Source organism: Trachypithecus francoisi, unplaced genomic scaffold (assembly GCF_009764315.1).
Source record: "Trachypithecus francoisi isolate TF-2019V2 unplaced genomic scaffold, Tfra_2.0 Lachesis_group15, whole genome shotgun sequence".
Classification (NCBI taxonomy): Eukaryota; Metazoa; Chordata; class Mammalia; order Primates; family Cercopithecidae; genus Trachypithecus; species Trachypithecus francoisi.
Genome location: NW_022681460.1, coordinates 16,226,003 through 16,251,690, shown reverse-complemented (window position 1 = coordinate 16,251,690; position 25,688 = coordinate 16,226,003). Strand labels below are relative to the sequence as shown.

At 38.5% G+C, this 25,688-nt stretch overlaps 2 protein-coding genes across 4 annotated transcripts in view; one reads left to right on the top strand and one right to left on the bottom strand.

Annotated features, from left to right (window-relative positions):
- Positions 1 to 10,607: 10,607 nt before the first annotated feature.
- On the bottom strand, positions 10,608 to 25,440 carry CALHM4 (calcium homeostasis modulator family member 4). Of its 3 annotated transcripts, none has more exons than XM_033234372.1 (3): positions 25,338 to 25,440; positions 14,885 to 14,951; positions 10,608 to 11,419 (listed from the first exon to the last, which is right to left on the bottom strand). In XM_033234372.1, the coding sequence occupies exons 1-3, from the start codon at positions 25,394 to 25,396 to the stop codon at positions 11,033 to 11,035; spliced, it is 513 nt and encodes a 170-aa protein (XP_033090263.1). In that variant the 5' UTR covers positions 25,397 to 25,440; the 3' UTR covers positions 10,608 to 11,032. The 3 variants fall into 3 exon arrangements, with proteins under 3 accessions (XP_033090263.1, XP_033090264.1, XP_033090262.1); XM_033234373.1 differs by lacking the exon at positions 25,338 to 25,440 and adding an exon at positions 15,397 to 15,474; XM_033234371.1 differs by lacking the exon at positions 25,338 to 25,440 and having other exon boundaries at positions 14,885 to 16,101.
- TRAPPC3L (trafficking protein particle complex 3 like) overlaps positions 23,706 to 25,688 on the top strand; it is a 47,507-nt gene continuing 45,524 nt past the window's right edge. Inside the window, exon 1 of the mRNA XM_033234375.1 lies at positions 23,706 to 23,747. Coding sequence (XP_033090266.1) covers positions 23,706 to 23,747 — 42 coding nt within the window. The remainder of the gene's footprint in view (positions 23,748 to 25,688) is intronic.

Below are 25,688 nucleotides of genomic sequence, written 5' to 3'. Positions count from 1 at the left end.
AGTTAAAGATGTTATAGACCAACTGTGTTTTAAGCTCTGCAGGTAGGCAAACGGTGTGAGCCACTGATATGGTTTGGCTGTGTCCCCACCCGAATGTCATCTTGAATTGTAGTTCCCATAATCCCCACGTGTCATGGGAGGGACCAGGTGGAGATAATTGAATCACGGAGCCGATTTTTTCCATCCTGTCCTTGTGATAGTGAGTTCTTACGAGATCTGATGGTTTTAAAGGGGGCTTCCTTCTTCGCTGGGCACTCGGTCTTCCTGCAGCCATGTGAAAAAAAAAGGATGTGTTTGCTTCCTCTTCTGCCATGATTGTAAGTTTCCTGAGGCCTTCTCACCCATGCAGAACTATGGGTCAATTAAAACTCTTTCCTTTATAAATTACCCAGTCTCAGTTATTTCTTCATAGCAGCATGAGAACTGACTATTACAGCCATCATAGGATCTGGAACCAGAAGTAATAAACCCAGCCTTAGTCATTTGCAAGATACGTAAGCTTATAATTCAGATGACATGAAATAATTATAAGCATGTTTTGTAAACTCCATATCAACATTATTTACTGATAATTAAATTCATATATCATCTTATAAAGCATTGCTATTCTCTGTTCATCTTTATTGCTAATGAAGTATGTCCCTAAGAGATTCATCTTATTTGTATTCTTCTTAGTTTCTTCTGCAGGTAATGCAAATTAGTAGTTGCTATTTACTAATACTATCAGCCTTTAAAAATTATTTTGATGTTTATTTTTACTTTTCTGTGCCTGTGAGTTTTGTAGGCAATCACACTGTCAGAAGCTCAGTGTTGAGAATTCCCTATTTCATGCTTAATTTTAATTATTAAACAGTTCATGTGGCTAATGTTTCATTTACTCAGGTATCTCAAAGACTTTACCAGTCACAAGCACAAAGAGCCATATAAAATTTTAGTTTTGTGTACTCTGAATGGATATCTCTTCAAGGGTAGTGAATCTTAGTAATACTTTCCAGCCTAACTCAGTTCCCTGGCCTACAATCTACTCTGAGTCAACACAGAAGCCAGAGTGGTTCTGTTACAATGTAAACCAGTCCATATCACTCCTTTGCTCATAACTGCCCCATCCTCATCTCAGATTAAAATCGTGTATTTATAATATAGGTCCTAGAATCTGGCTTCCTGATCCTCATCCTCACAGCTCTTCTTTCTGTGTCTTAGTCCATTTTCTGGACTAAGCTTATAACAGAATACCCGAAACTGGGTAATTTTATTTCTTACAGTTCTGGAGTATTGGAATTCCAAGGTCAAGGGGGACATTTGGTGGGACCTTCTTGCATGTGGGGACTCTGCAGAGTACTGAGGTAGCACAGGCCATCACATGGCGAGGAGGCTGAGTGTGCTCACTCAGGTCTCTCTTCTATTCCATTACTCCAGCCATACTAGCCTCTTTACTGTTCCTTAAGCATGCAAGGCAGGATTTCCTCCTAAGGTCTTTGCACTTGCTGTTCCCTCTGTCTGGAATGCTGTTCCTCCCATACCCATATGTGTCACCCCCTCACTTCCTTCAAGTCTTTCCTCAAAGGTCACCTTCTAAATGGGGTTACCCCCACTAGACCACCCTACTTAAAATTACAACCACTCCTAGCACTACCTATCCCCTTTAACTCATTTTATCCCATGCTACTTTAAAATTACACTATTTATTATGTTTATACTCTTTCTCCCTCTAGTAGAATGTAAGTTCCATGAGGGTAGAAATTTTGTTTACTGTTGTATTTTGGCACGTAAAGCAGTACCTAAACAGACTAGGCACTCAGAGAATATTAACTCTCTGAGTGAATGAATGAATCCAAAAAACTGGTAACATGGTACAGTTCTAAAAACACTGGACCGGGGGATTATAAGTCTAGGTTACAGGTCTTTACAATGAATTTGTCATATAAATTTGGGTAAGAAACAATCTCTCTGGATCTAAGAGCTTCCCCATCTATAAAACGAGGGAGTTGGGTAAAATGATCTATGAGATTCCTTCCAGATGTAAGAGCGTATGATTCCTCAAGATCATGTTTATATTGCAGTCAATTTTGTGTAGACTTCAAAGTTAGCAGTTAACTTCTCTGACCCAAGGTGCCTTGGCTAAAGGAGTAGTGGTATGGTTTGGCTCTGAGTCCCCACCCAATTCCCATCTTGAATTGTAATCCCCATGTGTCCGGGGAGGGGCCTGGTGGGAGGTGATTGAATCATGGGAGTGAACATCCCCTTACTGTTCTCGTGATAGTGAGTTCTAGTGAAATCTGATGGATTAAAAGTGTGGAAGTTCCCCCACCCCTCACCACTCTCTCTCTCGCCACCATGTAATACGTGCCTTGCTTCCCCTTTGCCTTCCGCCATGATTGTGAGTTTCCTGAAGCCTCCTAAGTCATGCGGAACTGTAAGTCAATTAAACCTACTTATGAATTTCCCAGTCTCAGGTAGTTTTTTTTAGAGCAGTGTGAAAATGAACTCATACAAGTAGTATTTATGCATGGAGTTGTTTTTCTCCTAACAGCCTTGATGCTAATGTTCTTGAACCATGTAACATATAGGGCCTCAATTCTGGGTAACAACAAAGCAGGGACAACGCTAGGTGTAAGTGAGCTACACTTCCAGCATTGCCTCGCATGTAAGAACAAAGTATAAGGTGGGAAGACAAAAAATAAAGTTTGTACATGTTCCTTTCCTCTTACCCTAGTAATAACCATTTTGATGTACTTTGACTTTCCTCCTCTTCCTCTTTTCCTCTCCCTCTTCACCACTTTCCACAAACCCCCTACCTTTGCTTTGGATGTGAAAAGGATTGAGACATGGGGAGAAGAAAACAAAGGAGCAAAAGAGATAGAAGATAGGGTTAGTGAAATGCAATATACATTAATTTAAATGTATAGAAAGAACATGAGAATTAAAATGAAAAATTTAAATATAAGTCATCAATTCTCTGGCTTCCTTTGAGAAAATACAGTGAAGGGTTGAGTTGGGGTTACCCCTAAGGTATGTAGTGTCCTGGTGGCAAAATTTTTTTGTAGAGTCCCTGTCTCTATAAACAATCTTACATAATTGTATTTAAAAATATATTTTTAAAACTCATGGGCCCTCGTAAGATATAATGACTTATTGATGAAGATTTGGAATAACTAATAGAGAATTACTGATGGCAGCGGGAGGTAGACAGGTTCCTAGGTGGGAAGGGGCAGGTCCCCAGTGAAACTCCATCTTCAAGCCAGGGACAGCCTGAAGCCTAGGGGCTGGGCTATCAGTTCCAAGTGAAGTCCCTAACCTGGAGTGAGATTTTCCTTGATACCTTTGGACCAATTAAGTGGTGCTTTTTCTTGGCCCACCCATGGACCGATCAGCATGCACTTCCTGCATTCTGAGCTCAGACACTCATGGCTACTACCTGCCTGCGGATGGTAGCCACACACTTTGGGTGTCCTCTTCGCTGAGCGCTGTTCTGTCACTCAATAAAGCTCTTCTCTGCCTTGCTCACCCTCCAGTTTTCTGCATAACCTCATTCTTTCTGGACGAAGGACAAGAACTCAGGACCTGCTGAACAGCGGGAGCAAAAGGAGCTGTAACACTCTTCTGGTCCTTGCTGAACTGCAGTCGGGAGCTAAAGGGGCTGTGACATGTTCCTGGCCTGCTTGCCGAGCTGTGGGCGGTGATACGCTCCCAGACTGCAGAAATGAAGAGGGGCAACCCTTCCGGGGGCCTAGATCTTGGGATTCCCCAAGCCAGAGCTTTAACACTATAGTCCTCCCACCTTCTGCTAGGGCTGGGCAGCTGCCCCACATGAGGGGAAGCAGCCACAGGGCCGGGCCAGAGCGGGGTGGTGAGACCGAAAGACCTGTAACACAAACAGGCTGAAACACACTCGCTCAAAACATGCCCCCATCCCCGCTGCCCACACGGCAGGTGACAAGAGGGAGAGAAGCTGTGGCCCTTCTGGAAGCCCAGACCTCGGGGCTCCCTGAGCCAGGGCTGTGACACATTGTAACACCCTCTTTGGAGCTCTGTGGTTCCTGGAATCTCTGCGTTTTTGGGTGCCACCGCATTCGACTCATCCAGACACTGGTTTCCACAGTGGAAGCTGCGGTATGTCTGGTCTAGCCACGGTCTCGCATGGTGACGGTGCCAGGAGCTACCCGCCCTGCTGCAGCAGCTGGCATGCTTGCTGTGTACAGTGGCTGGACCCTGTACTTGCTCGCTCACATACCCTTTGCCGCTCCGCACCTGTTTCCCTCTGGGCAGGCATAGGATCTGGGCCGGTAGCACAAGCAAGCACGGCCTGCTAGGCCAAGTGGGCTGAACGAGCCCAGCAGGAACAAGCAAAACTCAAGTAGAGGTACCACTGGCCACAGAGGTGTCCAGCTGGTAAAGCAGCACCTGAAGGATCCTGTGACAATGCATATACATTTCTTTTTGTTTAATCTGTTTGTGTGAAGATTCTCCATGGTGTCCAGGCACCATCTTTTCCTATTCAGGAAGAAAAGCCATCTCTTCATGTTCTTTATTGTCAAATGCACTGCTGTCTAATTTCATGTCTCTCACCATGATTTAGAAGAAAAAAAAGCAGTGCTGCTACACACAATCCCGTGGCTAATTGTCATTTCTAGCAAAACAAAATCGTTCTTCTTGCCTCTGCAGTATTTTGTACACCTTATTTTGTAATGCTGGTCACATCATTACTCATTAAGTTGCGTCATTCATCCTGCTGCTCCCGAATACTGGCTTCCAAAGTCTTTCTCAAAAAATGTTCTTTATTGATGACCACAAATGGAAATTTTACCCAAAGTATGCAGGAAAATGGGAATGGTTATTCTCTAGTCAGTTAAATTTACTACACATCTTCCAACTATGTCTTTTCTTGAATGCCTTAGGCCATAATCACTACATTCCTAAAACAATGTCTCTTTTAATACCGCTGCACCCCACCTTCTACACTTGGCCACCAAGTGGGAAGATGGGAGAAGGTCCTAGGGGTGGTGCCAGATAAATGGTTCCATTCCAGTGCAGGGAATGTCCTTGACCAACCCAAGAGAATACAGATTCACCACACTGATCTGAAGCCAGAAAGGACAGCAATCTGTAAGAGCCCTCAAAGCCATCAGAGCACTGGTAGTAGACACGCCACCCCAGAGGATGGCCTGATCCGCGGCACACAGTGGAGACCACCCTGGGCCCAGTGCAGCGGCACACCAAGGAAAGGACCTGCTGCTGCCACCACCTCACTGGCTCCAGAGCTGCAGGTGGGAGTTAGCACTTCCAGCTAGAACACCCCTGGCATGCCACACTGTGGGAAGAGGGTCGCAGAGTGCAGGGATGTGGGGGAGGGAAGAAACGGGTCCCTGCAGTCTGGTCTGGCTCAGGGCACCCCATGCCAGTGAGCCCCAGACAATTTCCCAGAAGGAGCTCAAAACATCAGGCTCCCCGATGGCGGGCAGTACTGAATTGCCTATTAAATTATTATTCTAGCTCTGCCGGTAATAACTTGGATGAATTTTGCTTTTTGCATCATCTTCCCCATGAAATATAAACCTGTCTCACAGAACAGCATAGGATCTATTAAATCATCATTGGACTAAAGATGCTTATTTTGTAGGCAGCTTTTCCAAATTCAAGTTATTTCAACATGAAAGAATGATGGCAGGTATAAACCTCAATAATAGACGACCTATTATTGATTTATGAAATTTGTGAAATCAAAACACCATGTAGATCCAGAGATTGATTGATTGTGCTTTGGCATTTGCTTTCTCACATTTCAAGTGCCAACATATGTCTATATTACGAAATAATTTATAGTAAATAGTTCTGTTGATGCCACTAACTGGCAACTACAGAAGGAAAATATATTTAAATGTTTATTTGCAGCTTAAGGTAAAACATCTATAAATGCATATAAAGTTTATATTCAGCTCTTTCTGCACTTTAGCACACTTTAAAATATTAGAGCACATTGAATTGTATTCATAAAATATTATATTATAGATATATTTGTTTTCCAGGAGCAATAGTTTTGCCCAAGGCAGAATGTCAGCACATATAGAATCAGTGTGCTTGTGTTAGAAATGACCTAGAGGTCTTAATCCAGGGAGTCTCATTCAACAGCCTTGTGGGTTCATAAGCTCCTGAAGTGTATTGGTTTGTATATTAGCTTCCTATTGCCACTGTAACAAATTACGACAAATTTAGTGGTTTAAAACACTGCAGATGTATTATTTTATAGTTCTGTAACTAAAAGAACAGTATGTAGTTACTACTCTTCTGGCACAGATCAGACACAGATCTCAGTGGGCTAAAAGCAAGGTGTCAGCAGAGCTGTGTTCCTTCTGGAGGCTCTTGGAGAGAGTCCATTTCCTGGATTTTTTCAGTTTCTAGGGACTGCCCACATTCCTTAGCTCATGACCCCCTTATCTTCAAAGCCAGCAATGGCTGATCGAGTCTTTCTCAGGCTGCATAATTCTGACACTTTTTGACACTCCTTTTCTGTTGTCACTTTGCCTTCTCTCTGACTCGGATTCCTCCTGCAACCCTTTTATAAGCACCCTTGTGATGACATTGGGCCCACATAGATAATCCAGGATTATATCTCCACATCTCAAAATCCTTACCTTGATCCATCTGCAAAGTCTCTTTTGCCATATTGAGTCACATTCACAGGTTCCAGGGATATGGACATCCTCAGGGAGCCATTATTTAGCCTATAACAGTATTGAGAACTCTGAGGTATGTGAGCTGGTGTCTGTGTGTATGCACTGGATATGTCCTCAGAAAAGCTTCCCCAGAATGGCTCTTCAAAGGGGTCTGTGATTCAAAATGGTTTAATCAACCACCTTTGCAATTTAATCACCCTCTCCTTTCTCGTGGAGGGGAAAATTGAAGTCCCAGAGAGATTGACTTGTGCAAGACAACATAAATGATAGGAGATGGTGTTTTCCTCATCCCTGTTTTGACACTTCATAACAATGGCCTACCCAAAATAAATGGACAGATTACAGTAGTGCCATGCCCATGCCACGCATGAGAAAGAGAACAGCTGAGACTCCAGAGCAGGTGTGTGCTTAGTCTGCAACGAATAGAATCAGTGCCACTGGCTGTTGGGGAGATCGGGTCCAATGTGATGTCCCAGTGAGAGTGGACAGGTGACTTTGCTAAGAAGCGTAGTGCCTTGAGAGTGGGCCCTGATCATGCAGGTATGATTTAGGTGGAAAGAGAGCGGCTTATGTGATATGGCAACACACAGTCAGAGCCCAGGATGTTTCAGTTATTCATTGACAGAAGTATCAGGAATATCCTCCTAACACCTACAAGGCCTTGGAAGATTGATAACATACCTCATTGCTGTATTCCAGCACAGTGCTGCAGAGTGCAGGATCCAGGGCTGGATTCTGGCTTCAACTCTTAGTGACCCTTGGCACATTGCTTAATTTCTCTGTATCTCAATTACTTCTCCGTATCTTAATTACGCAATGAATTAATAAAGAATTAATGTTATTTAATGTCATTTCAGCAACTTACTGTCAATAGGTAACTATTTGTGACTCTGTGGAAAGGTATAACTAGGATAATTTGTTGAAAGTAACTGGCATACAGTGAGCACTACATATTATTTTTACTGCTACCGCCATCACCACAAATGGGCGCAGACACCTGTTTTGACCACTAGGTGGCAGCAGAGGAAACCATATTTGAAATTCGTGCGTTTTGTTTTGTTCCTGAAGTTCCGGTATACTGAAATTACAGAAGCTTAATCATACTTGGTTGTTAGTGCAGAAAAATAATTCAGGTCAGGAATAATACAGTTTGCTTCTCTGTATTCATTGCTCTTCGGTCCAGACATCACATTTATGGATTTACGCCCCCCAGCTTAAGAAGCCAGTTGTGTAGCTGTCTATGCTCCTCAGCCTGCCAGTATCTGTTCTTTATTGACTGGTACTAATTTCCCATAGACTCTATTTAGAAGTTAAAGCTGTATCTCCACACCTTATGTTTTCGAGATAGCAAAGACCTACCTAGTCTTGCATTCAGAAGGCCTTTGGTTGGCCATGATACTTCAAACTTTTATAGGATTAATGTGATTTCCCTTTGTGCTACAAACCAAATGCAAGAAAACAGCTAGTAAAATCTCACTGTTGTTTATTACAATCCAATAGAATTTGTACAAAAAATGAATGGAAGACTGAGAACAGAGAAAAGAGACCCAGAGAAGGACAGAGTATAAATTAGGTTCTACAATTCAGCTTTGGAAAACAAAGAAAGTTGAGTAAAACACATCTACACATTGGTTTGTATTTGTCTCCTGGGAAGGAGGCAACTTAGGTCATGGTGGCACTGTGGAGGAGCTAATGAAATTAAGAAAGGAGCAGGTTTATATATGTCAAGCTCCAGGGTTTGATGTGGTAGCCAAAGGCATTTGGTAGCAAAATATAAAGTAGTATTAGCACATAATTACTTTAATTGTATGTTTTATAATTACATAAATCCATTAAGCATAAAGGGGAAGGAGTACCATGTTCATAATGAAAAAGTTTCATTTAACTAGCTGTGGAACAAAAAATGCTATAGACCATAGCCCCCCCTCAAAATACTAAAAATTCAATTTATGTGATCTGAGATAGATAATGTACTGTATGATGAAATCCCAGGGGTGTGTACTACCTTTTAAGTGTTCACATAGATGCTATAAATCACTCTGAAGCCATGTAGAAGAGCCAACGAATACTTAGAATCCTTTGCCAGAAAGTTACAGGAGAAGATCATGATTAACTGGCTCAAAATATAAAAATTTTACATCATGCACTAAAAGAGTTTGATGTAGAAAGGGCTTCAGAAGCTAGTGGAAATAGTTTCCTGGTATTAGGGTATAAACAACTATTAATCTTCTTTCTGATGATGTAATGCTATAACTTCAAATATTCTTTGATTTTGTTGTTAACCGAAAATCTTATTGAAGAGTCTTTACTGTGGTATAGTTCCTGACAACTAATAAATTAATTCTGAGCGTGGTTGAAAGTGTCCATTTAACTAGTATGTTCCAATACGGAGGGATATAAAAAATTATCAGGTATATAGAAACAGAATTTTAGAACTGGAGCATTAGAAGTGGAGCAGACCTTAGGGAACAAAATGGAAGTGATATTCCATATTTATACAGCTCATTTGTATCAGAGTGAAACTAGAACCCTAGTTGCCTTCCACAGCGTACTTCTATTTGTATTTTTAACATCCTTCATGTAATGTCATATCACTACTGGGTGTAAAGTTAGTTGACAAACTGGAATGGCTTTCCTTGATGACTTGAAAGAGGTCAGTACATTAACATTCTTTTAAAAGTGGAATGCCAGTAAATGTCTTCAGAGAAAGCTCAGATTCAGAGTTGGGGATATTTTCCTTCCAAGAGAAGTAACCTGGGTCTACTATCATTTTAGAAAGCTGTATGCATGTTGACCTGTATATATATAAACATAAACATAAAAATCATACTTGGTATAAAAGAGACCTTAAGCACTTATTTAGTGCAGTTATTTTCTTCCAAGAGGTAAAACATTATCATCCCTTTTTATTGAATAGATTAAAAAAATCCAGGCCCCAGGGAGATGGACTGATTTTTCCTAGGTCAGATGACAGATGAGTAATGGTGAGGACAGGACAGTTCTCCCAGCAAAGAATTCAATATGCAGTCTCTTGTTGGAGTACAAAACAAAACCTGAAAACATTTCAATTTCTTTAAAAATCATTTTCCTCTTCTTCTTATTAAGTTCAAGGACCCAGAACTTTATACAAAATAGAACCTTCCATAATTGGGTAAAAGTAGATTACCAAGTAATTGATTGCATTTCAGATAGTATAGTCAAGTTCCTTGGTCTCCTTGAAAGTGAATCTTGAAAACTGGATTGACTATTGGCAGTTGGTCCACTGTCCAGTAAGTATTGTTTTGACTAAAGAAATAAATAGAAGCCCTCAGCCTCAGATAGCTTATTTTTGCTAATGAGCAAGTTGCTTCAGTGAATGTAGCAAAAATCAGGCACGAGTCACTATATATCACAGAAATAATCTAGATAAATTAGAAAATTGTCCAGATACTGTAGGCTGCATTTAGTAAAGCCAGGCAGAGCAATGTCAGGCAGAAATTATTCTCTTTTGGAGTTACAGGTAATGGATATACAAGTACAGATTGCAGTTTTGGTTTCACAAATGGATTTTGAGGGCAAAGGTGCAATTTGGTAATGAAAAGGTACAAATGGTATCTCTGTAGTAGAGCACAGTGGAGAAGCTTTCTAGAAGAAACTTTATATGTAGTGGCCATAAAAATGCTCCTAGTATGGAGGTGCTACAAATAACATGATACTAATAATGATACAATGATATATCATTGGTTGTAGTAGGATAACTCAAGACCTTCCTGCATGGGCTTCTCCCTCACATGGTACCGGATTAGAAAGGGGTTTCTGTCCTGCTTCCCAAAAGGTCAGATATTTAGGTCTGAAGAAAGAGGGGGAGGCTGCGAAAAGTTCTGGATATTATATAAAGGTAGAAACTGATAAAACCAGAAAATGGAGGCGGAAAAAACAGTGATAGAAGACATGGAATGCAAAAGAAAAAGAGACAAAGTAACATTTATTAGCATCTATTTTGATGAAAGACACAGTGCTGAACACTTTGTATTCTCATGTTTAATTCTCATGATAACTCTAGGAGGTAGCTACAATGTGCAGATGACAAAATAGCACTCAGAAATATTAATTTTCATACAGCTACTAAGTAACACAACTAAGATGCAAATTTCCACATGACTTCACATTCCACTCTAGGCATTACCACACCATTGGCAAGATTTCAAAAGGAGAGATTGGCACAATCACCTAATAAATTGATTTTAGAAATAATATTTGAGATGGACTTACGTAAACAAATATCAGAAGAGAAAGAAAAAGATGAAGAGATTACATTGAAACACCCTGATCATAAAAGCCAAGTATCTACTAAGCAACGTGACTCAAGAAAGGTGCTGTAATCAAGGTTTTAATTCAATACCTCTTGATCTGTCTTCCTCATTATCCTCATCCACCCTATTTCCAAGGGAGCTATAGTGGCCTCGCAAGTCATCACCCATGCATAAAAGAGTGGGTACTGAAATATCTTTCCAGTCCTGACAAGAAGGAATACGGATGTGTTTGACATCTTCACTCCCGGGAATGAAGCCAAATAGCTGCTTTATGCGGTGCATGATGAGGACCCGAGAGTGCTGCTCTGCTGCTTGTTCAAAGAGTTCTCTCTCATTCTGGAGGTGGCTGGTCCAGTAGCAATGTTGCAGAGAGGTGAGGGGAGAGCAGCACCTTGCCACACAGCAGGAGACTAAGACAGCAATGGTTGCCAAGGTGATCAAAATCCAACCCAGCATCTTCACATCATTATTAGAAAGAAAAACAGGAAGTATCAATACATCAAATATTCAAGCAACAGCCATGGGAGGAGGGATTCCTACAAACCTAAGAACTAAAATATGGGCATAAAATTTGCTTTTCCCATCTTTAATATATCAACAACGTTTTAATGATATGATTTGGAAATAGATCTGATGGAGAGCATAGGCCCAGCCATTTCAATTAGGTTTTTGAGTTACAAAGAAATTTGACCAGTTAACTTGGAATGGATTCTAAATACTGTCCTTGAAGTGACAGATGCTATAACCCACCAATTAACCTTACATATGATATATACCTTTCTTTGCTTTTAGTTCAACCTTACTTCTCAACTCTCAGGTACAGGCCTATGCATTCTTTGAGTGTTTAATAAATATTTGATAATGATGGTGATGCAAATGATATGATACATAATAATAGTAACCTTCTAAGGTGTCTTCAGTGATGTACCAACAGGTGTTCATTGATATTTCTTCCTGAGTTGCTCTTTCCTCTTTTGCAGCTAAAAAGCAAGTCGGTGAACAGACTCATGTATCTAAATGTGTTCTAAATAGCATAGTTGGCTGGGTATGGTGGCTCATACTTGTAATCTCAGCACTTTGGAGTTCAGGCAGGTGGACCACTTGAGGCCAGGAGTTCGAGACCAGTCTGGCCAACATGGTGAAGCCCTATCTCTACTAAAAATACAAAAATTAGTCGGGCATGGTGGCACATGCCTGTAATTCCAGGCACTCAGGAGGCTGAGGCACGAGAACTGCTTGAACCCAGAAGGCAGAGGTTGCACTGAACCCAGATCATGCCATAAAAATGCTCTGGTGACAGAGAGAGACTCCATCTCAAAAAAAAAAAAAAAAAAAAGACAAAAAAAAAAAAATAGCATAGTCACTGTGCCATGTAGTACATTATTGTTTTCCTTTTCATTTCCCTTGTCCTCAAATAATCATTTGCTGACCAGTTTCATTATGTGTCTTTGAAACATACTTTAAAAGGAAAAGGAACTAGTTTTTGAGACTATTTCTTGTTGGCTTTTAAAGATGGACTCACATGGCTGTTTTTTATTCTTAGAATCTTGTTTTTTCTTTTCATTTTACTGTTTTCAATATTTTGCACTTCTTATGTTAAGTGAGAGAGGTAAGTTCCACATATTTGGGGATGGTAGCAGTATGCAGTCACAGTTTGGGTATTGAAGTCCTCTTCTGCATCTTGTGATTTATCAACAGGCCTGGAGTTTCCAGTGTGTGCACAGTGGGATAGTGGTACCCTATGGAGGTTAAAACCTATAAAGTGATATTTATTACCATTTAACTCAACAGAGGCCAGCATGGCAGAGGAAAAGCCATTCCAGATGCCCATTAATCTATAAACAATCATTTACTGAGCTCCAGGTTGACCTTCCCCCGTGTGTAATACATATGCTTGGTTATGGGGAACTCAGATGTGAATAATTAAAGATGCATTCATTTTCTCTATGATTTTTAAGCCTGAAAAGGGAGATAAATGAGCAACCCAAGAAATATGACACAATGGGATAGTTTTTGATATGAGTAATCAGAGCACCCAAGGAAGCACAATGGAATGAACTCACTTAAGGGAAAGGAGTATCAGGGAATACTTCCCAGAGGAGATAATGCAAAAGCCTAAATTATTAAAAAGAAGTTCACCAGATGCAAGAAGGTAAAGAGAGTTCTAAGAAGGTAAAGAAAAAATAGCATGAATAGTTGGCAGAACCTCAAGACATTTGGACTCATATGCTCGTAGGAGTCATGTAAAAGTGGTCAAGGGCAAGATGTTGAAGCCTTGTATGTTATGCCAAGAAATTGGGTTTGTTCTTAGGCTAGTAGAAAATCACTGAAGGGCTTCATATGCGTAGGGAAGGGATCTCATCATTCAATTTGCACTTAGAAAGATATTTTTGGCATATGTCTAGAAGGTAGATTGAAATGGGGTGAAGTTAATGTCAGGAAGATGTTTTAGAATGGGGCATGGGCAAAGAAGATACTTGAATTTAAGGCGATTTTGTGGTCAACTCACAAAAAATCTAACTGAAAAATAACATATGTTAATGAAATGTGATTGAAGGTTGAGACAGTCACAGAAGACGGCCTAGTGAAAAGGAAATAGCATGATCTTGGGATATCTTGATCCAGTTTATTAGCCCTGAATTATACAAGTTACATAAACTTTTTGAGCTTTGATTTACTTATCTGTAAAATGGGGTAGTAATATCCATCTCTCAATATTATCAGAACTAGAATTAAGATATGAAATATTTATACAGTATATGAAAAGTACGTCAATAAATGTAAGTTTTGTTGTCACAAAACCAAACAACCTACTGGCAATGGTACTCAAAACTGTAAAAGTATCTTTCCACAGAAATTTGTGTATGCATTTAATAACACATTTTATTTTCACTTTAAGAAAATCTTACCAATGCGTATTACAATTTAGCTTTTCTTAAGCAAGAAAGTTATTTTAAGTTATACTTTACTGATTTTTTGAATTTTCACATATTTTTACATAGCTCCTCTGAGCATTAGGGCTAGTATTTTAAAAGTTAAGACACAGCATATCTAATGGTATTTCTAACTTTTTAAAAATTGGACCACATTGCAATAACTTGATATTCTGTGTCTTGATGGTAGCTTTTCCCAACTAAATAACTTCAGCGTTTCTACAATGTAGTAACTCTAAGATTACCAGTGAAAAAATATGCATGCCTTTGCAATAAGTAGTTTTAAAAAGCTATGCTTTTACTATGTGACAGTGGTTTCAAAATGTGTTTTTTCCTCAAATCCCTTGGAGAAATTGATGACAGCCAATGTCACTCTTTCTACTGACAAAATGCACAATAGCACTTAAAAAATTTAACCTATAAATGTAGTAGGGTTCAGGCTTTCTTCCCCCCCACCCCACTTTCTGACATAAACCTATTCATAGACACCAAATTTAGAATCACAACTGGAGTTATTTTTCTTTATAATTAAGCTTCCTATAATTTTAGATGAAATAGTAATATATAAGAATGCATATTTAAGAATATATATACAGAAGATGGGATTTACTAATATAGCAATAATATTCATTATAATATCTAAAATCTATTTCTTAATATAGATTCTAGAAATCACATCAAACACTTCTGATATATTGGTAAATGTATTCCTCACAACAACCCCATGTGGTAGGTGCCATTAATATCCCCATTTTACTCAAGGTTTTGCAGGTTAATAAGTGGCAAAGCAAGACTAAAACTCAGTTCTGCTGACTCCAAAGCCCAACATCCTAACTATGTATATTCGCTCAGTAGAACTCACTTTGATGAACAGTATCTAGTATTGTATTCTATAATCAGAGAATATGAGAAGCAGTAGGAATCTGCAATGTTTCCAGTGACTGTAGTTCTATGGGATAACATAGCAGGGGGAAAAAAATCTACTTACCTGTGACTGGTATCTGTGCAGAAGAGCTATTTCATCTCTTACTAGGATCACATCAGAAGGAGCTGATCTGCAACATGGAAACCCAGCTAGGATCTCTTCTCGTTTGCTGGCACTGACATTATCAAATATTGGGTAATGGTCCACAGATGCAAATTCACTTGCTGCACATTCATAGTACGTGCCTGTCAGCAGGGTCACCGCCAGCCAGGTTAAAGGAGCAACAACTGCCCTCCCAGTGATGCTGAAGAACCTAAGGCAAGCCAGCTTGCACTCTAGGGGGCTGATTCTCCTGTATGGAGGGACACAGCTACAGCAGTATTCACCGGTAATGGTCCACATTTGGCTTCTCAGAGCAAAGCCAGCAATCAGAAGGATCAAGGCAGGAATGACAAGAAAAGCAGAACCATAATAGAAATTTTTTCCAACCTGACAAGGACAGCTGAATGTGGAAGAGGAGAAGAGCTGTTGCCCACCAATAGTCAAGGCTGCAATTAAAGAATTGATAAACATACCACTTCTCTGCAGAGAAGACACAATACTGTTGAGAGTTGGGCACATCGTGGGAAGCTCTTACACAAATCAACTTGTGGCCCTTTCTGATCATTAGACTCCACCAGCTATAACCATTTTATGGGATCTTACTGGTTTAACTGGTTGTGTCGAGTGATCCAACATCCTTACATGTTTAAAGGATTCTAGCATCTTCCCTTGTGTACTTTGAAAACGCTGAGCTCAGATTGATCACCGCTGAAAGAAATTGAGGGCGAGTTCCTTTAGGTATGAGTGAAGGGAGGAATTTCTTTTTTTTACTATAATTAAAAAGGAGGCTCGCTTAGAAAGCAGGCTGCCTCCAACTTTCTATGTGCTGCTTTGTATGACACAAAATGCTGAGCACCAGCAAATAGAACATTGAAAGCAAAACGAGACATTCTTAACCTTGTACTAGACCAGCATCTTGTCACCATAAAATTATAATAAAATTATTAATGGAAATTATTAAATACTAGAGCAATCCAAAATTTAGGGCTGGCTGGAATGTTCCTAAGGGTTCTGCTAGAAGAGCTCAAAAGATTTCCCAAAGGAAAGAACAAGGCTAGTTGCCCCTAAAGCCAAATCACAACAAAATATTCTAACTTTGCATAAAAATTTTAAATCTACTTGCATTCATAGCATATTGCTATGTGCTGCTTAAAAATTTAAGTTGCAGATTTGTTTATAGGTATCTTTTTGTTATACGCAAATGTGATTTTTTTTTTTTGAGACAGAGTCTTGCTCTGTTGCCCAGGCTGGAGTGCAGTGGCCTGATCTCAGCTCACTGCAAGCTCCTTCTCCCGGGGTTCACGCCATTCTCCTGCCTCAGCCTCCCAAGTAGCTGGGATTACAGGCACCTGCCACCACGCCCGGCTAATTTTTTGTATTTTTAGTAGAGATGGGGTTTCACCATGTTAGCCAGGATGGTCTCGATCTCCTAACCTCGTGATCCGCCCACCTTGGACTTCCAAAGTGCTGGGATTACAGGTGTGAGACACCACACCCGGCCGATATTTGGTTTTTAATAAAGTTATATATCTAAAAACAAAAAGTAAGATGTTTTCTGTGTGTATTTAACCAGTAAACATTTATGATAGAATTTCTATATAAAGGGCACTGAAATAGGTTTGGCTGGGTTTATAAAAAGTGAACATGATATACATTTCTCATCTCAAATAAACTTTTAACTGGATATGGTTAAATACATAATTAGTGAATGGAAATGTAGTACTGAGAAATTCACCCAAAGTGCAGTATAAACAAACAAAGAAATAAAATAATTATTTTTGAAAACAGTTAAGCAGCTACACAATCTGTCTAGTAGGAGTTCTGGAAGAAAAAAGGAAGGAATAGACAGGCAATATTTGAAGAAGAAATAACTGAGAACTTTGCAGAATCAAAGAAAAGTTCTTATATCCAAAGAATGTTGGGTATTCTGAGCAATATACAGAAAAATAAATGCACAACTAAACACAGAGTAAAACCACATAATGTGAAAAATAAAGAGATATTCTTTAAAACTATCAGAAAGAAAAAAACAGATAATGTACAAAAGAATGGCAATGACTGACAGCAGACTTCTCATTAATAACAATAAAGACCAGAAGACATTATCTTCAGAGTGCTTAATAGCAGCCAAACTATCATTCGAGCAGAGCAAAATAAGGACACATCAAGGCCAAGGGAATTTACCATCCACAGAACCTCATTAGGAGGATTACTAAAGGATATATTACAGCAAAAAGTAAAATGAGCCCTGAGGAGAGACACAGTAGCAAAAAATAATGATAGGCACAAGTATAATCTTTTAAAAGTCCATTCACTTCAGAAATAACTAATTTTTATTTCAAAAGTTACAACTAAGGCAACATATTATTATAATAAGATGTCACTACATATCTACTAAAATGTCTAAAATAAAAAGACTAGCCATACCAAATGTTGGCAAGGAGGCAGAGCAATTGAAATTCTCATATACTCATGGTGGGAATGTGAAATGGAGTAACCACTTTGGAAAATTGTCATTTTATTTAAAAGGTAGCCATATATCTGCCATATAACATAAGCACTTGTCTCCTAGTTACTTACACAAGAGAAATGAAAGCACATGTCTACATGAAAACCTGCACATGAATGTCCATAGCAACCCTATTTAGAATAGCCAAAAACTGGAAACAACCCAAATATTCATCAACAAAGGAATGAATCAACAAAGTATTATACGTTCATACAATGGAATACTACTCAGCAAAAAAAAAAAAAAAAAAAAAAAAGGATAAAACGATTGAAAGTAATGGCAAAAACCACAATTACATTTGTGCCAACCTAAAATATATTAATAACATGAATGAATTCAGAAATAATTTTCTGGATGAAATAATTCAGGAAAAGTAGTACATAGTGTATAATTCTTTTAACGTAAAATTCTAGGAAAAGTAAATTAATCTATACCGACAGAAAACAGACCAGTGCTTGCCTAGGAAGTCTGGAAGTAGGGATAAGAAGAGAGGGATTACAAAGGAATATGAGAAATATCCCTTTGTAATTCTGGGATTGTATCAACTTGTGCCGCGGAATTTTAATTTAGGGAAGTGACTGAGTGACAACACAAAGAGGCCAATGCCATTTAAATAATTTATTGCCACATAAGATCATGGGGGCACATCAGGTTTGGTCAGGGGACAAGAGGTGGCAGGGAAAGCCTAGCTAGAGGCTCTATTGGGCACTCTGTGGAAAAGGCAAGGGAGGTCAGGGAAGACACTTAGGGTTGGCTAACTAAACAATTCTGATTGGCCTTGGGGCACAGAGGCTATCCCTACTTGCCTGTGACCTGGCCATAGTTTATCTAAGGGAGGGTAAATATTGGCTTGGTAAATGACAATTAGATAAGGAAGTGGTTCAGATTATGGGCTTTGATCACAGGGGTGATGTAAGCAACTTGGCCATTATTTGATCTTGTAATTAATGGATGCCAAATAGACAAATACAGAATCTGAGAAAACACAACTAGAACAGGGATGATGGAAATGTTAATTACATTGATTTATTTGGTGGCTTCGGGGTATAAGTGTAATCACTAAAAGAATAGAAATCCAATGCATAGATCATTCAAAAAAGAGGAAATACAAAGAGAATATTGACAAGAAAGGAGAGAGTAAACAATGGAAAGAGGCTGGTAAAGAGAAAACAGAAAATAATGGTAGAAATGGGACTAAATACATCCATAATCACAACAAAAAAAATTTTTCAACAGCTAACAATTACTGACACTAGTTACTGCTCTAAGAACTTTATGTTATTTAGTTCCTACAACAACCCTATGATGAGATACTAATATCCTCAATGTTTTTACAGATAAGAGGACTAAGGTGTGGAGAGATTACCCAGGAACATTGCAGTGGCCCTTCCGCCCATCACACACAGATAAGCGGAAGTGCCAGGATTGGGACTTAGGTGGTCTGACACATGCTTTTAACCACTATTCCAGAGCTAGATTAAACTTACCTACAAAGTCACTGAAAAATAGAGTCATGCTGCTTACAAGTGATACTCTCAAAACTATACCACAATGCTTGAAAATAAAGGTACTGAAATATATATCAATGGGAACAATAATATCAATAGAAGGCAAAACTTAACTAAAAAGTGTCAAAAGGAATAATTTTGGCAATTATCAACTTGTGTGTCTGTGATTGCATAACTTTGAAATATATAAAGCAATAACTAATCAAATTATAAAGAAAAATTCTTACAATTATGGATATATATGTGTGTGTATATATATATGATGGAGTTTCGCTCTTGTCATCCAAGCTGGAGTGCAATGGCACGATCTCGGCTCACTGCAACTTCTGCCTCCCAGGTTCAAGCGATTCTCCAGCTTCAGCCTCCCGAGTAGTTGGGATTACAGGCATGTGCCACCATGCCCGGCTAATTTTTTGTATTTTTAGTAGAAACAGAGTTTCACCATGTTAGCCAGCCTGGTCTCGAACTCCTGACCTCAGGTGATCTGCCCACCTTGGCCTCCCAAAGTGCTGGGATTACAGGCGTGAGTCACCATGTCTGGCTGGAGAGATATTTTTAATATGCTTTTATCAGAAATGAATCAATCAAGTAAATACCAGAAAATATATAAAATGTACAAAGAACAAACTTAGCAAGTTTTGTCCAAGAGTTATATATATATATAAATAATATATAATGTATTTACATTTCAAAACAGCTAGAAAAGAGGTCTTGAAATGTTCTCAACACATGGAAATGATAAATACTCAAGATGATGGTTGCCCTAAATGCCCTAACTTGATCATTGTATATTCTATCCATGTACCTCATAAATATCATGTATCAACACAAAAATTTTAAAAAGCAAAGCCTGAAGTGTATATAGCGACATGTTTAGTAAAGCTTGATAGTAAATACCACATCTTTCCTTAGGCTTATAATTTTATTTTTATTTCTTACATATATATACATTTTGAGACAGAGTCTCACTCTGTCACCCAGGATGAAGTGCAGTGGCACCATCTCAGCTCACTGCAACCTCCGCTTCCCAGGTTCAAGTGATTCCCTTGCCTCAGCCTCCCAAGTAGCTAGGATTACAGGTGCCCTCCACCACGCCTGGCTAACTTTTTTTGCATTTTTATATTTTATATTTTGTATTTTTTTTGTATTTTTAGTAGAGATGGGGTTTCGCCATGTTGGCCAGGGTGGTCTCGAACTCCTGACCTCAGATGATCCACTGACCTCGGTCTCCCAAAGCGTTGGGATTACAGACAACACCACCATGTTTGGCCTCCTTATGTTTATAATTTTATATTTAAAAATCAACTTAATTAAAGTATAGATGGTCCCCACCTTACAATTGTGTGAAGGCAATATACATTCAGTAGAAACCCTACATCAAACATGCATACAACCATTCTGTTTTTTTATTGTCAGTTCTGTGTTCAATAAATTACATGAGATATTCAATACTTTATTATGAAATAGGCTTTGTGTTAGATGATTTTGCTCAACTGTAGGCTAATGTAAATGTTCTGAGCATGTTAAGGAAGGCTAACTTAAGCTATGTTGCTCAGTACATGAGGCATATTAAATGCATTCTGAGTTCTGATTGGTTTATCGAGATATAACCCCATCACAAGTTGAGGAGCATCTGTATATGGGGAGTAAGGAAGTAGAGAAGGAAACTGTAGACCATTCTTTCAGGGAATTATGTAGGAAAGGATGGAGCATTGATTGATAGATGTCATTATTGGATTGTAAAATTCTTGCTGTAAAGGAGTTTGTAGATGATAAATTCCCAAGTTTTACTATTGCTTACTGTTGAAAGAACTAATCGCTTCATCTGCAGTGCCAATGTGTAACTTGTCAATGACTGTGAATGATTACATTCATGAGTAATCAATTTTCTTAGTTCTTTTGTGATGTTATAATACTTCAGACTAGTGAACACCAGAAATTTATTTCTTACAGGTCTGGAGGTTGGGAAGTACAAGATCAAGGTGCTGGCATTGTTTTCTGGCAAGGGCTCTTCTCTGCTTCCAAGATGGCACCTTGTTGCTATATCCTCACATAGCAGAAAAGCAACAAAAGTCTAAGCTATTTCCTTCCAGCCCTTTGATAAGGTACTAATTCATTCGCAAGGGCAGAGCCTTCATGACCTAATCATTTCCCCAAAGGCCCCAACTCTTAAAACTACCACAATGGGCATTAAGTTTAAACACATAAATTTTAGGGACATTCAGACCTTTGTCTTCTCTGATAGTTTGCGGGTGATCATACAACCCACAGATCAGTGGATGTCCTCCTTTATTAGAGCCTTCCCAAGTGTCTACTCTGCTGCCCACGTATTCCCAAAGGACCAGCCTAGAGGCATAGCTCAATTCACCATTTCCTTGGGTTGGCTGACTGCAGTGCAGTTTGACTAGACTTAAGAATGCGTCTTTCTCCTAACCCCAGTTCCAAATTTAGTCCTAACAAGACTAAAGAACTCTTAGTAAAACACGAAAAACTTTGCTTATGCATTATCTTGAAATAATATCTTGAATAAATATCTTGCCTAGTTGGCTGCCAGGGCAGACATTATAGATCATGCACCTGCTTGAAACATCATCTTTGTGCTTTCTTCTATTTAAGGGAGGAGTACTTTTACATTAAAAAAGGAGTCTGTGGAACACAGGTTTCACTGGCATCCTAAGAGCTGCTGAAGAATAGCAGGCTTCATAGTCTGCAAACCAGTAAAGCAGTGTCCCCTGTGATGATGAGTACAGCTGTGGTCGTGCAGGTTGTGCTTTGTACAGTAGCACCTGGCAGGGTCTCTGCTCCTTCCTCAAGCTCTGTGTCTTGACTGGAAGGTCATGGAGCAGAGGGGAACCATGTCAGTCTGAAATAAAAGCCGGCTTTTTCTAATACACCCAGTGACATCCTGAATTCTCCCGATGGCCCTAATGTGACCATACCACAGCCATTAGAGTTTGGTGAAATTGATTCCAGTACTGCCATCAGCTCGCAGCAAGCACACAGGCCCTTTCTGTGTTATTCTCTGCAGTATCTTACTCAGAACCCAGGATTGCCCACAAATTGACCCAGCAACATGCTGTCACTGAACCTTAGTAAGCTTTGTGAGTTGACTCTAAAATAGTTTGCTCTAACGTAATTAGAGTGTGTGCAGTACAAAATATATCTGATTTGGAATCATCAAATTTAGTCCAAATCCCTTCTTGTTGCCAACATCCAGATAACCTTGAACACATTTCTCAACCTCTCTACTTTTAGATTCTTATCCTGTAAAATGGCCACAATTACAGTAATATTTCACAGACTGTTTTTGAATTAAAATGAGATAAAGAAAATGAAAACCATGTTGTAAACTGTAAATTTGGTATATATATAAGTTGTTATTAATCGCTACTAAAAAACTCTCCACCCCTACCCCACAACCAAGTGAAATTAATTTTCCTGAGATCATACTGTCATAGAACATATGCAGTCATGGAAATAACATAGATATTGTAAAATTCCATTCAATTTATCCAACCACAAGAATAACCTATCGTAACTAGTTTTTATATAGTGCATTTTAATGTGTTTTATGGCACACCTGTGTCTTTGATTCTCACAATTATTCTGTGAGGTGGGTGATATTGTTGCCATTTTGCAAATGTGGAAACTGAGCCATAGAGCAATAAAATGGCTTGCCCAAGGCCACACAGCCAATAAATGGTAGGGCTGCAACAGCCTGAGCCTTCCAAGTCCTCCTAGGTTCTTTCAACTACACTACCCTTTTCTTCAAAGTATTCTTGAGTCTGTCCCTTTATAGCAAGAATTTGCCAGAACAAATAGGACGAATGGACTCAAACTATAAGTAGTAGAAAACTACTTTCCTAAACTGAATTTTCCGCTTCTGTTTCTGGAAAGATTTTGATCTTCCTCTGCACCCTGCAGTTGTCAAGGAAAGGATTTTTTATTTGAATTTTAAGTATTTCTGCATAAATAAAGAGAGCCTTCAATAGCTAACATCTCCAGATCTCTCAAAAGAAAGCTAAGGGCTTACTTTGTCTACCAGATCATTATACTTTATTATACTGTAGAGCACCCATTTTGAACAACAATTTTGTAAGAAAATATTGCCCGTTCTATCACTCCTTAATGTTGTTGATTGCTGCTAATGAAAAGAAAAAAAGGTTACCAGATATATTTGACTACTCCAATCACACAAGATAGGGATCTATGGTTTTGGGGACAATGTGATAACCATTGGTGTAGTTAAGGGATCAGGTTTGAACTCAGGATTTATTACCTATGGATTGCTGATCTTGTCTCTCTAATTCTTACAACAATCAATCCAAGACTGAATAATGCTAACATTTAGATCTATCTTGGATTGCAAAGTTTTCTGTTTATGATTTTAAAACAATGTCTTGGCATGAGAACAAAACACCACTCTAGAACTCCCTTGGGCTAAAGAATTTTTTGTGTCTCAGTGCTTCAGGTCCGACTTTACATTATCAGCTTTTATGGCTCTAGATTACAATTCATCCTTACAAAGGAAGCAGTTATTTGATCCGTGGCAAGTTACGTGGCTATAAGAAAATCCTGTTGTTATGGTTTTTTTCCCTCTTCAGTTCAGCAAAGAGCAAAAGCAGTAGAGTGCAGAAGTAGCACTCCTGTCTCAAAGCAAGGAAGAGCTTACAAAAGCAAAACAAAAAGACCTGGACTGATATACCTTTAAGAAACAGACAAAAGAAGATAAATTGAAGATCGCATTCTTCATCTATCAAGCACTATGTCTCGCCCTGCACACCGAAGACCAGAATACCATAAAATAGTAAGATCTTTCTACAAAGAGATTTTTTCTACTTCAGAGAAAATGTTTTCTTGAGTGATTTCTGATTTATTTTAAAAAGTGATGCTATAAGAATTTTTAGTGGAGGAAAGAGAGGGTTCAGCGAGGTGAATCATAAATGACACATCCAGGAATAATTATGATTATCTCCCATATAAAGAATAATCAATTCTTTATACAGACTTTAAGGTCTTCTTTTCTGACTAATTATATCCATGTGAGTGTCAATTATTTTTTGCCTCTGACAGAAAATATGAAAATATTAGCAATTTTTTGTATTTCATACTTCAGGAAATAGGAAATTATATATATATGTATGTGTATATAGGTATATATGTGTGTATATATATAGTTGATTACGTGTAAAACTGAATAGAAATAGGTCATCAAAAAAGGATTGCCTTTAAAAATGTTTCCTAGTCTTATTGTAACTTGGTATGTAATATTATCCTTTCTATATATTCCAGGTTAAGAGTTATTTATAAACCTTACTTTTTTGCAGATTAGTTTTAAATAACATTCTTTAATACCCTCTTAGTTTTAGCCATTCAGAAGCTACAGATACAAAAACTCACTGTTAACTTTAAAATTCTGTTAGTTATTTCAGGAGACTGATAGGCATTTGATATAATTAAGTAATTTCAGACTTGGGGTTTAGAATTGTAGTGACTAACTGGCATACTTCAGTTTGAAATGCCTGCGGATACCTCCTCTGGCATTCTGGTATCTTGATTTATTTTCCTGTGGGACTCTCAAGTGCTAAAGATAAATAATACATACTTCATATTATACCAAAATCACTTGATTTTATAACGCAGTTAAAATGTATTTAGCCTGATACATTCATTACCTACTGAAATAGTTAATGATGTTCTCTCAGATATTCACATGATTATTTTTATTGTTTTAAAAACTATGAAGATAAACTTATGTTGACCTTTCCTAGTATCTGTGGTATGGATTTGAGACGCAACTGAACAGGCAGTTCAAGTTACAATCCTTGGCCATGAAGCAGAATAGAGAAAGCTGGCCTTTATGGGTACTGAACCAGAAATTCAGCTGGAAATAAAATAGGTTTCAATATATAATAGTGCCCACCCATCAGGGACAGAGAAGAAATTCCATTATTTCAGTTTGGCCTTAATTATAAATGGACACAATGTTGGGACCATGGCATGTAGGTAGGGTATAATTTTGTTTTACTTTTATTGTTTTCAGATTCTTTTGTTTTACTGGTAGTTACAACAATCTCATTCTCTCTCTCTCTCTCTCCCTCTCTCTCTCTCTCCCTCTTCTTCACCTTTGCTTATCTTTATGCTGTAGCATTAGTACATGGCAGCACTTTGTCTTCTGCTGCGGCTCTTATATGTTGAGCAGACTTTTCATTGATAATTTACTGACATTTCTTGTGATTTATTATTAGGTTCTTGGAAGAATCCTAAGTCAAACCTAAATTATCTTAAGCTTTAGTTTTCATCTATAATTTACTCTAAAAATGTGACATATTTTGGAGATCTATAAGGAAATATCACTTTCCCCTTTTTTCTCTAAGTAAAAAGAAAAGAAACTCACAAATTTGCTGCTACATTTGGGTTTATCCTGAAGGTCTCCTTGGCAGATCTGGGAGCCATTAGGGATTGTGCAGACTCCTGAGAAGTCTTATCCAATTCTTCCTTCCAACTGAAAACATGGTTGGCATATATTTTAGAAAAACAGAAATTTATGTTAGAAATTAGTATTTTTAAAAAACTGTCCTCCATGAAAATACATTGCAAGTTATCATGTAAGCAAATGCATAGAAGGATGTTCTCATGTTGAGAAATTCATTTTATTTAACAGCTCTCTCTCCCCCACCCCACATCAATGTATCCAAATGTGAATATAATTTGTTTTCAAAAGTGCGAATTGTTGCAATAATAGGAG